Source organism: Mustela nigripes, chromosome 3, assembly GCF_022355385.1.
Source record: "Mustela nigripes isolate SB6536 chromosome 3, MUSNIG.SB6536, whole genome shotgun sequence".
Lineage (NCBI taxonomy): Eukaryota > Metazoa > Chordata > Mammalia > Carnivora > Mustelidae > Mustela > Mustela nigripes.
The window spans coordinates 196199147-196213082 of record NC_081559.1 but is presented as its reverse complement, the minus strand read 5'-3'; the positions used below and the strand labels follow the sequence as shown (position 1 = coordinate 196213082).

General features: G+C 63.3%; 2 protein-coding genes across 2 annotated transcripts; both read left to right on the top strand.

Annotated features, from left to right (window-relative positions):
- Positions 1-2731: 2731 nt before the first annotated feature.
- LYNX1 (Ly6/neurotoxin 1) lies at positions 2732-5784 on the top strand. The gene is made up of 4 exons (XM_059392973.1): positions 2732-2904; positions 4216-4374; positions 4587-4688; positions 4880-5784. Exons 2-4 carry the CDS (start codon positions 4323-4325, stop codon positions 5074-5076), a joined length of 351 nt encoding a protein of 116 aa, XP_059248956.1. The 5' UTR covers positions 2732-2904; positions 4216-4322; the 3' UTR covers positions 5077-5784.
- A 3716-nt stretch (positions 5785-9500) lies between these two features.
- Positions 9501-13265, top strand: SLURP2 (secreted LY6/PLAUR domain containing 2). Its single transcript, XM_059392974.1, has 3 exons — positions 9501-9564; positions 12761-12853; positions 13129-13265. Exons 1-3 carry the CDS (start codon positions 9501-9503, stop codon positions 13263-13265), a joined length of 294 nt encoding a protein of 97 aa, XP_059248957.1.
- The last annotated feature ends 671 nt before the right edge of the window (positions 13266-13936 follow it).

Here is a 13936-nt window from a genome sequence, read left to right as displayed (position 1 = left end):
GGGCAGCTGTGTCCCCGCGCTCTCTGGAGCGGTCCCCGGGGTTCCCTCACTGTCGCTGCTTCTCCACACCTGCCTCCAGACGTGCTCTGGCCTGGTTTTCTTCATATTTCTTGTACTTTGTATTCATTGAGTTTCTAGGTTCCATGGATTTATAGTTCTCAACAAATTCGGGAAAATGTGGCCATTATTTCTTGGAAGCATTTTTTCTCCCCTCTCCTTCTGGGACTCCGGTGACGCACACGGGGGCCGCTGGAACCTGCGGCCAGGCTGTCCCTGCTCATTGTTTCCTGGCAGCCTCTGCCTGGTGCTTTACCCTCAAGCCTCTGATCTTGACCCGCAGACTCCAGTGGACCGTTAATTACCCCCCAGCACGTTTTTCATCACAGACCCATTTTTTATCGTTAGAAATTCAGTTTGTACTTTTGTACTTCCCACAGCTCCCTGACACAGTCATGCTCCCCTCTGCCTGCTTGAGTATGGGAAATATGGTGTCTGGTTGGTTTTTGTTTTTTTTTGTTTTGTTTTGTTTTGTTTTAAGATTTTATTTATTTGACAGAGAGAGACAAAGGGAAGGAACACAAGTAGTGGGAGAGGGAGAAGCAGGCTCACCGATGAGCACAGAGGCCTACGTGGGGCTTCATCCTGGGACTCCAGGGATCATGACCCGAGCCAAAGGCAGACACTTAACAACTATGGTGTCTGTTTTAATGTGCATGCTCAATAACACTACTGGCTGTGTCATTTGTGGGTCTGTTTCTAATGATTTTTTTTCTCCCCACCATGGGTCTCATTTTTCCTGCTTCTTCCCATGCCTGATGGTGTTTTCCCTCGGATGCCAGGCACTTAATTAGATGTTACATTGTGGAATGCTGGCTTATTTTCTCTTTCCAGCTTTGTCTTAGGATGCAATGAAGTTACTTGGAGATGACTGGACCCCTTCAAGGCTTTGTTAGGTGGGACCAGACGTGATCTGTGATCCAGGCGAGTAGTGCCCACAATGAAGACGATTTCCTTCTGAGCACTCCGCCTGGTGACCCCATATTTTAAGGTTTCTGGTCCCAGCTCACACAGGTGAACCCCCAGCCCCGTGTGACTCTGGGGACTGTTTTGCTGCCCCTTGTCAACAGCCCCTCTGCTCACCTCCTCTCTCTTGAGCAGCCCTAGAGCACGCAGGCTCTGTTCGGTCCCCCGAGGTAAAGCCTGCAGTCCCTTCTGCGAAGTCCTTCCTCCAGAGTCCCGGACTCTGCTGGCCTGTCATGCAATGTCCAAAAAACGCTGCTTCATTTATTCTCCCTTTTTTGCTTGCTTAAGGCAAGGCGGCAAACCCAGTTCTCATTAATGCGCATAGCCTGATGCTGAAGCCGGTGGTGTGCTCTGGTTTTGACCCATGTGTTTATTCTCTGCCCTGTTAGAGTGTGAGCTTCATGAGGATGAGATATTTGGGGTACGTGGGACGGACATCTCAGTGACCACTGGCAAACAGGGTGACCAACCATTCCAGTCTGCCCACAGAGATTGCCTCCATGGGTCTGGAGGCTCAGTGCCTAGGGCCCCCCCAAACAATTCACCTCCTTTCAAAACAAAACAAAAAACACCAAACACACACACACACACACACACACACACACACACAAAACCCTTATATGTAGTCAAATGGAATGTTGTGTTTTTGCATCAAAAAAAAAAAAAAAAAAAGAAAAAAAGAAAAACTTAGGGCCCATGAAAATCTTAAATTTCACCTAAATCAGAACAAAAACTAAATGTTGAAGTGAAGTTATGTAAGTAAAAACCAGGTATTTCATATTGATACTATGGTTGGAGGGGCCCTGAAGTTATGGGATTCAATTTCAAGTCTTGCCGTTACGCTTTGCTAGACGGGACCAGGGACCGATGCGGGGACTGAAGGCCGGAAATGCTCGGTAAAATGCAGAAGTCACTCAGCAGCTAAGGCAGGGCCAGGTAGGGACCCAGGCAGGCTGAACAGGGAGCCGGGTCCAGGGGTCACTGCGCCCTGGGACAGCTCCATGCAGCACCTCCGCTGAACTGGGCTCGAGGACTAGGGCCTGGGTGGTGGCCTGGAGGAGGGGTCCAAGTGCACCTGGCAGCAGCAGGAGGAGACTGGGAGAGCCCGAAGCTTCAGCGGAGTCGCTGCGGCCAGACCCCGTGGAGGTAGCTCCTGAACGGCGCGCGCATCTGAGGATCGCGTGGGGATCCCCGTCTGGCCGCACTCCGGTGCGGACGCCGCGGACGCCGGGGCTGGGGTTTGAATCCCCGAGGGCGGCGGGCGGGCTGAAGCGAGATGGGAGGGGCGTTGGGGTGGAGCCTGGGCCGACCTGGGGCGGGGGCGGAGATAGCGGAGCCGGCGCGGGGCTGAGACTGGGCGGAGCTGGGGCGTGACCGAGAAGAAACGGAGCCGGGGGCGGAGCTGGGACGAGGCGGGGAGCGGGCGGATCTGGGGGAGTGGCCAAAATGACCGCGAGTCGGGGGCGGAGCCGGGGCGAGGATTGGGCCGAGCTGGGAAGGGGGTGGAGCCGGAGCAGGACCGAGACTGGGCAGGGGGCGGGGCCGAGGCTAAATAGTGCCAGGGACGGAGCCGGAGGGGGGGCGGGGCCGGGGCGGGGCTGAGACTGACTGGAGCCCGGGGCGGAGACTGGGAAGAGCTGGGGAGGGGCGGGCCCGGGACGGGCCGGGGCGGGCCGGGGCCGGGCCGGGGCGGGCCCAAAGCCGGCCGGGGGCGGGCCGGGGCGGGGCCTCCAGCGGAGAGCTCACGCGCGGCGGGTGGCTTCCAGCCGCACTGGCCGCGGAGGGGCACTGCCGCGTGGTCATCGCGGGGCGCTCGGACCATCCTGCTGTCAGACCCGGGGCTCGGCGAGCGGCCGCGGGGGAGTCCCGGGCTCAGCGGAGGTACGGTGTGCTGAAGGTGACGGTTGAGGTCACCCGAAACCTTCCCCTTCGGCTGGGGACCGCAATCTTCGGGGCGGAGCTCTCCGGGAGGGGCGGGAAGCGCTGGAGCCGCGGCTCGGCCTCGCTCAGGCCTCGGGCGCCCTGAAGTCGGCTCTCGGGAAACGGGGCCTGAAGAAGTGCGGGTTTGACGTGCTGGGGAGGGCGGAGTCTAATTTAGTCCGCTGGGGTGGGGACGCGCACCCCCACCAGCCCCGAATGTCCCCGCAGGGCGGAGGGGAGTCCTAGTCCAAATTCCGCACCCCACCCCCGCCCCGCCTCTCCCCGGAGACTGGATGTCTCCATCCCAGACACCGTAGGGGAACTGGGAAGTTATTCTGCTGCTGTTCGCCCAGTGCCCCTCCGCCTGGTCCGAGCTCAGCACTGCGCGGAGCTGCGGCTGCGGCCAGGGATGCAGACCTGGAAGGCCCAAGTAGGGCGGGGCTCTGGAGGTCTTCAGGGGAGCGCGGCCCCCGCCTGGGCCCTGAAAGGAGCAGGAGTGGGGACCCACTCAGGGATACCCCAGTGACATGACTTTGGAATATAGATGAGGTTTGGTGGAGTGGGGTCTGGAGCCGGTGCCCAAGAGAGAATTCTTGAGAGGTCTTTGGTGCAAATTGGTGGTTTTATTAAAGCCCAGGGATGGGACCTGCGGGCAGAAAGAGCTGCACTGGGGTCCTGAGGAGCAAATGACTATGTACCATGGGGTTGGGGGAGGTATGGAGAAAGGGAGTTTTTCAAAAGAACTTTTATATGCTCAAGAGGACCTGCAGGGTACTGGAGGCCTCGCCATTGTCCAGGTTATTTCCCCGTAGCAAAGCACAGTAACATTAAGACAGTTGGGAGCTTCTGGGAAGAACATCACATGTCCCCCCAGGAGTGGGCGGCAGTGGGGGGTGTAGGGTGTCACGTTCTGCTTCTTGAGCTAGCCCTCTGCTCCCTCATCACCGGGAGCAAGGTGGGGGGGCCGTGAGGAGAGACCCAGCCCTGGGGCCCAGTCCTGCACTCAGGGCCCTAGGTGATGGGGGGGCAGCGTGTCAGGCTCCCACGGGGCCCTGCAGGGACCGCCCCCCGAGAGTCTGCGCCACAGGTCTCCTGTCTCGCGGATGCCTGCCTCTCCCCTTGGAATGTCCCCACCCTGGTCCCTTCTCATCTCTTTTCATGTTCCTTTCTTCAGGAAGCCTGACACTCTGGGTAGGGTGGCCCTTCTGCGCAGGTCCCCTGAGGTCCCTCAGTCCTCCTGGTGACCACCTGTCTTTGTCTCCCTCTGTGCAGCGCTGCAGTGCTTTGAGGCAACCAGGAGCTCCCGGATGGCAGGGGTCGTCTGACCCCCTGTGCCCTGCCCAGCCCACCACTCCCACTCTATCCTCTTACCTCCAGCCATGGCGGCCCTCCTCACCCTGTTCCTGGCAGCCCTGGTGGGCCTCCCTCTAGGTAAGACAGTTGGAGAACAGAGCAATGCACAGACCCCTGTTCGGGGGGTGGGGGTGGGGGAACAGGTGGGCCAGAAATGGGGAGGGAGACCAGAAGGCCTGACCACCTCCGTCCAGCTGTTCTGCCCTGAGGAAGGTGACAGGGCCTGGGGTCTGACGGGCTGGAGGAGGGGCCTCTCCAAACCAGCTCCCACCCCATGCCCTGACCCCCAGCCCAGGCTCTGGACTGCCATGTGTGCGCCTACAATGGAGAGAACTGCTTCAACCCCATGCGTTGCCCAGCCATGGTCTCCTACTGCATGACCACGCGCACGTGTGAGTCCGCGGGCGCCCCCCGCTGCCCTTCCTGGGGAGGGGGGTGTGAGGGCTGTCCTCCCCTGCCCCGGGCAGTGTGGGACCGGGAGGAGGGAGCCTCCCTGCTGCCCTCGGATTGTGGGAGCACCTGGCTGGGGGAGACCCGGCCAGGGTGGACCAACCCTGGCCCCTCGCCTGCCTCCCCTCTGCAGACTACACCCCGACCAGGATGAAGGTCAGCAAGTCCTGCGTGACCAGCTGCTTTGAGACCGTGTATGACGGTTACTCCAAACACGCCTCCACCACCGCCTGCTGCCAGTACGACCTCTGTAACAGCGCTGGCCTCGCCGTGCCCGGGACCCTGGCCCTGGCGCCCGTTCTCCTGGCTACCCTCTGGGGTCTGCTCTAAACCCCACCCCCCAGGACCCACTCCAGGACAAAGTCCTGAGAGGTTCAGCCTTTCCCTTTCACCCCGCACACCCCACCCACCAGCTGCACCCCACCCCCACCCCCACCCAGCTACCCCCAGCACTGCCTGCTAGAGGGACCCCCTCGCCTGCCTGCCACCCTGGGCCTCGCTGGGCCTCGCTCCCAGACCACGACCTTCTGTTCTTGAAAGGTCGATGTGGGCCCAGCCCTCCCAGAGGAGCCTGGTGAAGTGTGCTGCTTAGCTGGGGTCCTCTGCTGGCTGGGGAACACTGATTTGAAGGGAGACTTGGCCCGCCTTCCTGGCAGCTCTGGGAGCCAGGCTCCGCCCCAGTCCACCAGGAAGTGTGGGGAGCCGTGGGGGAACAAGTGGGGACCCAGGATGGGTGAGGGGCCATCCTGGGAAGAAGGGCTTTCTGGGGCACCTGGAGGGCTGTCTTTGTGCCTCTGACTGAGGGAGCTGCCCCGAGGGAGCTGTGGCTTAGAGGCCTGAGGGAGGCCGGCCTTTGTCCCCATCTGCTGTCCCAGGTAGAAGTGCCAGGAACCCCCCTTGGCTGGGGTTTGGGGGTGGACTCAACCTAAAGAGCACCCTGAGCGCCTCCCCCGCCCCCAGAAACCTGGTAAGGGAGTCTTCCGTTTTTTGACTCTCCCCCTTCCCCACCCTGGCCTGAGGCTGGCAGGCACTTGTGGGGCGGGGAGCGGGGGGGGGGCGGAGGGGGCGCGGTGGGGTGAGGCGGGGGGGGGGGGCGGGGGTGGCCTCTGACTCTGCCTGAGCCGGGAGAGAGAGGTCCCCCCGGGGCTGAAGAGCTCCCTCCTTGATGTGAAGAGCGGCGTGCTGGTGCCCCCAAGCCGGCGGGGCATTGGGACCCCCAAGAGCCCAAGAATTGGCATTATTTAAAGGGTGCCCAGCCTAGGTGAACCCCATCCCTGTCCTGGTTTGGGTAACAAGAGTCCGCCCAGCATGGACCGTGCTGGGTAAGGGTGGCCTGGGAAACACGTCTTCCTGCCAGTGGGGCCGGGCTGCGCACATGTCCTCATGCCCCAGGGCACACAGGGCTTGAGGCCTTACCTGACCAGTGTCCCCAGCTCCGGCGTCCGTAGAGGAGCCTAGGAGCCCCTTCAAGCTCTCTGGGCCTAAGTTGGCAGGACAGTGGCAAATGCTTCTATGGTGGGATTGTCCCTGGGACTCAGGAGCCTGTGGCCCGAGAGCGTGGTTCTCATGGGGGGCGGGGTGGAGCTGGACAGTGTGCCCGGAGAGTTTCACCCAGGCCCTTCTGGAACTCGAGGGACTGGGAGACCCTCGGGCGGGGTCCTCAGGCTTGACTGGCTGCCTGGACCTCCCAGAACGTCCTGGAAGATGGGCCTCATCCTGGGCCGGAAGGCGCTGCACTCGAGGACCACCTGGTCACCAGCTCAGTCCCCACGGAGACCTGGGCGTCTCTGTCCTCCGCAGCCCAGTCCAGTGTGAGCGCTCCCTTGGGGAGGCTGTGAGCAAGCCGGACCCCAGCTGCGGGCTGGAGCCCCCAGGGGTGATCAGCCTCGGGGAAGTGACCCAGCTCGCCCACAGAACTGGCTGGAAGGCCGGCCCAAGCCTCTGGCTGCAGAAGCCTGCTAGTAGGAAGGGTTGGACGTGAGCCTGCAGCCCCAGCCGCCCTTGGCCTCCTGACTCAGTGGGAGAGGCTTGGAAGCAGTTGTTAGCTTGTGTAAGACTTGTCCCGGGTCAGCGGCGTCCTAGGCCACAACTGGGAGGAGCACAGGGTCAATCCCCCCTCGCCCCGGTGGGTGATGATCTTAGAGACCTGCCTGGCCACGTTGGGGTTCTGGGGTCCCCAAGAGCAGGGAGCCGGGCTTGCCGCAGTATGGGGGTGCTTATACCTGCCTTCTGTCCCCATCTGCCCATCCTCCGCTATAACCCAATCCAAGGCCAAGACCCAGAACATTGCACCCGGCCTGCAGGACCATGCCACACCCCTCCCTCACGCTCCCACAGCCCCCTGGCTGGCTGGGCTGTCCCCAGACCCCAGCACAGAGCCCTTGGCAGGCCCTCAGCTGATAGGGGACCCGGACCGTAGTGGGAAACCTGTGACACTGAACTCAAAGGGCAGTGCCAGTGGGGACCACACTGACGAGGACGGGAGCTGACCTCTGTCTGGCTTCCCTGTGCCCCGGCCACCGGCACATCATGACCACCCTGCAAGGAGCGAGCCATTCTCACGGCCCCTTCACAGGTGAGGCACAAATTGGGACGGGGTGCCCGGCCACCACACCCCTGCCCCGCCGAGCAGTCTTCTCCCGCCGGCTAGGAGGCTGCACCCCCGAGCCTGGGGTGGGGAAACCAAGGAGGGGTTTTATAAACTGAAAACAAACTGCGCCCGGGAAATACAAGAGCTTAGGGTCAGGAGAGCTCTAGAAGGAGAAGAGTGGAACCAGAGACTTGAGAAGCCATGAGGCCCCCAGGCAGGTGTCCAGCCCTGTATCTATGTCCCGGTCTGGCTGGGGTTGCCAGGCTGCCCGCAGGCAGTGGGCATGTCCTCTGTGGGGAGGGGTCCCTCCAACAGAAGTGAGTACCCCCCGGACGGGAATAGAGTTGCTCCTCAAAGCTCCCTGTGGCGTCTCAAGTCTGGAAGCAGCCCAGTCTCGGTGCCCCCCGCCATGGGTCCCCTCGGGGCACAGCTGAGCAGCCGGAACTGCGGGCGCTGACCTTGGGGGCACCCTCCAAAGCGCCCGCCCCACTGCTGGGAGGGGAGGGGGGCATCCACCACCCCACCTCCCTCTGCAGTGGCTGATTTGTTCAACACCCATCTTACCGCTGGGAAGGGTACATAGAAATGGGGACGCCTCCTTCTGTCTTCTACCCCCTCCCGTGAGTTTTGTTGGGTCCCACAACTCGGGGTGCCTGCAGGTCCTCACCCACGTCTCTGAGCCTCAGCTGTCTCATTGGTAAGATGGGAATGGTCGGTCCCCCCAAGCCTAGCCTCAGGAGCATGGCCGAGGCTGTGGGTGAACGTGCCCAGCCTCGGGCCCAGCACACAGGAGGCCTCAGACGGAAGGACGGACGGGTGGACGGATGGACGGGTGGCCCCTCTTCCCTTGGTGCCACGTGCGAGGGCTGGGCCCTTCCAGGGCTGTGCCGCACCCTGGCAGCTCATGCTAAGCCCCGCAGCCCTGACCCTGACCTTGATCGGCATGAGAACCCGTCTTCCGGCCAGGGCTCCCTCCTTTGCTCACACCAGGCACCTCGGGGAGGCCGCGTCAGTGTCTCGAGTGTGAATAAACGGGTGAATACGTGCGTCCACCCTTCTCTCTGTTCTCAGCAGCCGCCGCGGCCTGCGCCAGCTCCCCTCCCTGGCCTCGCACGGCTGGTCGCGCCGGCTCCGTGGGTCCCAGACTCCAGTTCGCCCTGGCTCGTCCTGTCGCCCTTGGAGCCAGGGCTGGCATGGGACAAGGGGACGACCCAGGGGAGGGGAGCGGGCACGAGAAGCCGAGGACCCGGGGCTCCAGGGAAAAGTGACAGGCCCACCGACTCACCCGGCCTCCCTCTGAGAGGAGTCCCTAGGGGGGCCTGGGGGAGGCAGGCGGAACCCCAGGAACCCACCTACCACCCCTGCTTTTAAAGCTCTTCCCCTGGGAGCAGGGTCTGAATCCACCCAGCTCCCAGCCGGAAGGAGCCCACCCGATAGAGCAGTGGACCGAAGCCACTCGGCGTCCAGAGCAGACACAAGGATCCGTGCGGGGATAAGCTTCTGCGCTGCCCCCATGGCTTTTGGCAGAACGGTGGGGCTGGCAGGTCGCTCTGCACGTCCGGCTTCTGCTCTCACATGCACCCTTTTGGGCTCTCACCCATCACGGGACCCCTTGAAATATCTCTCTGCTCCCCGCACCTCCCCCCGCCCCCCAGCCACAGGGCACACGGGCACACTGCCGCAGGTCTTGGGCCCTGCCGTGTGAGCTCGGCGACGGCCACTAGCCCTCCTCACTCCTAGCAAGGCCGGCAGCTCTCCACCGCCAGGACCGCGGAGGACGCACCTGTTCCGGCTCTGAGGAGGGGAGCTGGTCATCGGACACCTTAGGGGGCACTTCTGGCTACCCCTAAGCTTCGCAGGCGTGTTGAGCGGGAAGGGCGAGCTCAGGCCCGTGCTGGACCCTCGATCCAGTTCCTCACAGGAAAACCAGACACTGAGCTGAGGGTCCACCCTGTGCCAGGGGGTCTTACCTGGTCCCCATGCTGCCATCTGATGGACAAAGAGGTCTGTGAGATAAACGGGGCTGAGCCTGGGGCCTGGGGGCTGGGCAGGTCCCAGCCTGGCCCCTCCGCTGAGTCAGCGGCCAGGTGAGTCAGAGCTGGCGGGAGCAGCCAATATAAGACAGTGGCCTGGTACCTGCAAGCCAGCCTTGACCCAGGAAACCATGCGGCTGCTCCCTGGGCTCTTGCTGGCCGCTGCCTTGAGCCTGGAGCTGGGTGAGTCCAAGGGCCACCTCCGTCCCCACTGCTCTAAGCCAGTCCCCCAACCCCAGCCACTACCGAGCCCTGGGCTGGGGCTTGTCACCTCAGGGAAGCCCGATTCCTGTCCCCCACCCCCTTTTCTGAGCTCTAGACCCTCCCCACCTGCCATCTCCTACCTTCTGCGTGTGGATAGCACTCAGCGCTCTCCCCCACCCCCTCCTGGACCCGCAGGCCCATCCACGGAGCCCACAGTGCTGTCCTTGTCCCTGCAAGGGCCGTCAGCCTCCCAGCGCCCTGCCCCGAGCTTGACAGCCCGCTCCCCGACAGGCTTCTCCACGCAACAGTGACCCCCACACTGAGTGAGGGCCTCTTCCAGCTCTCCGTGGTCTGCCCGTTTCCTAGGACACCCTCTTCTGGACCCTAGTGGTTCTCTTCTGACTGGGACATGGGCCTCTCCTCCTTTTGCTCGGGCTTCCTTCTGGCGCCAGTTCCCCACTCCCGCCATTTATTTCCGTGTTTGGCTGTGCCCACGTCTGCCCTTGCTGGCCAGGTCTGGTCCAGCTCCAGGCCCGGCGGACCGAATGCCTGTCTAAGGGCTTCTCGGGGAACTCTGCCTCAAATGGGGCTGCCCCACCTGGCCTCATCTTCCTAGAGCACCCGATGGGGGACGGCGTCTCCGCCCACCCACCCACAGCCCCAAAAGAAACCAGCCAGACGCCCGATCCAACCGCAGCGGCCCCACTTGCCCAGCCCTCACCTGACAAGGCCCCTGCCTCCATGCCTGGGAAGGCATCTTCCTCACGGCCTGTGGCCCTAAATGAGATGGGCACGGGGACTGTCTGGACTGCTCCTGGGCCTCGGCTCCACCCAGGGCCGTCTGGGATCCGCTGCTGTCCCCCTGCAGGAACCCCCCACCCTAGGCCCAGGCACTTGCGGGCTCTCTGTTCGGTGGGGAGGGTCTCACCAGCGAACCCTAAGAACTGCCCCAGGGTCGTCAGTGTGGATGGACAGGGGTGGGGAAAGCCTTCGTCACCCCCAGCGCTAAGTCACAGGCCCCTCCTCCCTCTGGCTCCGCCGGGGTCCAGCGGATCAGGGACGCTGCACCTGCCACAGCATTGCTGGTGTCCTCTCCCTGCTCCCGCCCAGTCCCACGCCTGCCCTGTCAGAGGGAACGCACGGGGTGCAGAGTGGGAGAGGTCCCATCTGCTGCACAGTGAGCCAGGACAGGGCGCAAGCCTGGCCGGCTGCTCCCACAGCCCTGCCCCCAGACGGCCCTTCCTTCCCCTTCCCCCTCCCCCCTCCCGCCCTCCCCCCTTCCTCCCTTCCTTCCACGAAGCTCTCCTGGCCTCCACTAGGTACAGCGGGGGATGCTCTGGGGCCGCAGAAGAGTGGGTGAAACACCCCACCCATGTCCTTCAGGTCGGAGAGGGTGGGGTGGGGAGGGAGCCCTGAGCAAGGTCACATGGGGGCAGGGACGCTGCCACCAGGCTGGGGCAGAGGTACCAGCCACATGGGGGGCATGTCAAAGGAGAGCCATCAACTCTGCCTGGAAATCCAGAAGGCCTTCTTAGAGGAGGTGGCATTTGAGGGGGGCCTGTCTTGCCAGGAAGGCAGAGGGAAGAGCATGGGCGAGGCAGGGAGGCGTCTGGGCGAATGAGAGAGGAAAGCAGAGGCGAGCGGGCGGCGGGAACTGCACTTCTCAAGGGGCTCCCTTGGGGCAGAGACACCCCAGTTTCCCAGGTGACAGTCCCCTGTCTGTCCATTAGGTGGCACACGTAGCTTACTACACCGTCCTCGGGCATGATGTGTCGGTGGCTTCAAGCAGCCGTGATGAGCTTTGTGACAGGAGCTGTCACCTTTCCTGGTCACGCGATCTCAGATCGCTCTGCAGGGCTGGCCGATGAGTCAGGGCCAACTGGGCACACTCCCATGGTGGGGACTTCGTGTCTCCATCACTGCTCTGGGGCACTGGGAGGAGGCTGCCCACAACCCCGGGGGCTGAGCAGAGGGCTCAGGGCTGGCCAGGAGGTGTGTGTGCCTTGGCCAGGTGTGCGTGTGTGTGCTCGTGCACACTGGGGTTTGGTGAAAGTGTGCAGCGCCTCACGGTGCCCCCTGGCCCAGGTCGGAAAGTGTGGTGATCCGGGGCAGATCCAGGGCGACGGTGATGGCAGGGCTGGGGCAGCCAGCAGAGGCCCAAAGGATGGACTGGGGCATGGATGGGGCGGGAGGATCCCGCCCCGAACTGTGATGCCCTGAGGCTCAGAGCCTGCCCTCAGCTGGAGTGACCCCTGCAGGTGTGCACTGCGCTCACCCCGGACAGAGGCACTGAGCGCAGGAACCAGAGAAGGAGGGGCAGTCAGGGAGGGAGGAAATTCAAGGCAAGGAGCATGGTGGGGAGGGGGTGCCGAAGGACAGAGAGGCCCCCGCCGTGCCCCGGTGCGAGGACAGGGCTGATGGGCAGATCGGCCAGACATTTATGGAATGAACTTAGTATTTCAAAAGTCTCCGGGTTGTCCTCAGAAAAGAAACATTGAACAAAACTGCGCCGGCCGCCCTCCAGTCCCTTTCGTCGTCCGGCGCTCCTGTCCCCATGGCTTCCCACTCCCCACGGAGGTCAGTGAGGCCCCCCCCACCACAGCCACCAGAACGAAGGAGCCTGTGGGTCTCAGGGTTCTGCTGACGTGGAAATGGGCACGTCCACATCATGGGGAGCCCTCACCACCTTCCCCCCATCTCCGGCGCTTCCCAACCCCTCAGCTCGTTCTGTGTGAAGCTACTGCTCACGCCATCCACTGGGGGGGGGGGTCGTACAGAGAGTCCGCAAAGACTCCATCCTGCCCCCCAGCCCAATGCTGTCCTGGGCCAGGGGACTCAGCAGAGCCACCTCCAGCTGCAGCCGACCCCGCTGTGGCCCCGGGCCTGGCCACCTGCACCCTGGGAAGAGCGGTCCCGCAGGATGGAAGGGCAGAGCGCCAGCCCTGGGCTGAGGCTTGGGACAGGGTGGCCTCCCCACCCCCTTATCTAGAAGGTCTTAAGGGGCTGTGCACGCCAAGATGAGAGCCTGGGGTCCTGAGAATGAGGGGGGTCCTGGGTGGGAAGAGAGGGTGCTGTCAGGCCGGCACTGCCCACACCTGTGTCCCTCTCGATCTGTGCGTCCATCCGCCTGTCCCTCCGCCCACGGCTGACCGGCTTGTCCCTCCTCTGCTCATGGCTGCAGCGCAAGGCTTGAACTGTCACCAGTGCAAGGGCTTTGGAGGGTGCACCCATGCGTCCAGATGCCCATGGGGCTCCAACTACTGCGTCAGCATCGCCACCCGTGAGTAAGGGATGCGTGGGGTAGCCCAGCTGTGCTCTCCCTGCCCAGGAGAGGAGACCCAGGCTCAGAGGGGGCAGAACTGGTCCAGGCTCCCAACGAGGCTGGAACAGGATGGGAGGGGCACCCACTGACCTCAGTGCAGGAGAGGACTCGAGGGAGGGGGCCGGTTACACCCAGTTTGGGCGCTGACTCTTGGCTTGGTGGCAAGTGGGGCGGGGGCACAGGCAGCTCAGGGCCTCAGGGAGCTTGCACTGTTTACCTTCTGTCCACCCCAGGAGTCCCCTTCAGTGTCGCTGACCTGCCTCTGGTGACCAAATCGTGCTACAGTGGCTGCCCGGACATCTCTACCCTTGGCCTTGGCCCCCACGTGTCCATCGTCTGCTGCCAGTTCAGCCTCTGCAACACGGACTGACCGCCCCCCCCACCCTCAGCACCCCCCCCCCGGCCCAGGGCTAAGAGATGCCCAGAGCCCCAGGCTGAGGCTGCTCAGGCAGCTGAGAGGGGGCACTGGCTGGGGGGGCTGCTCGAGCATCCCAGGGCTCAGAACGGGAGGTCCTAAGAACTAGAGGTGGCACTGGGTGGTCCAGAGGAAGGGGGAGGGCGCCCGGCAGAGGAAGGGACCTTTGGGGGAACTGGAAAGGGGAAGCTGGAGGGAACAGAGCAGACAGGTGAGGGGGGGGCCGGAGGCAGCTGGCCCCCACCCACGCACGGGTGCAGTCGCATCCCCGCACCCACACCCACAACCACGCACGTCCCCACACACCGCCCCCACACGCTGAGAAACTTTTAATCAGGGTTCCAGCCGGCCTCCAGCTGCGGAGTGGTCCAAGACCCTACCGGCCAGGGACGTGGCTCCTCCCCACCACATGACCCCCAGCACAGCGCCCAGCCCTTGCCTCGTCCGTACCCTGACCACGGTCCCATGAAAGAAAACGTGGAAAAGCCAGTGCGGTGGTGCAGCCACCCAGTGTGGGGGGCAGTGTCCCAGCAGAGAGTGACCCCACAGAGAGGCACAAGCAGGGCTTACGGCTAGCGGGGTGAGGGCGGCACGCGGGAAGGACAGGACTGCGCAGGCGACAATGT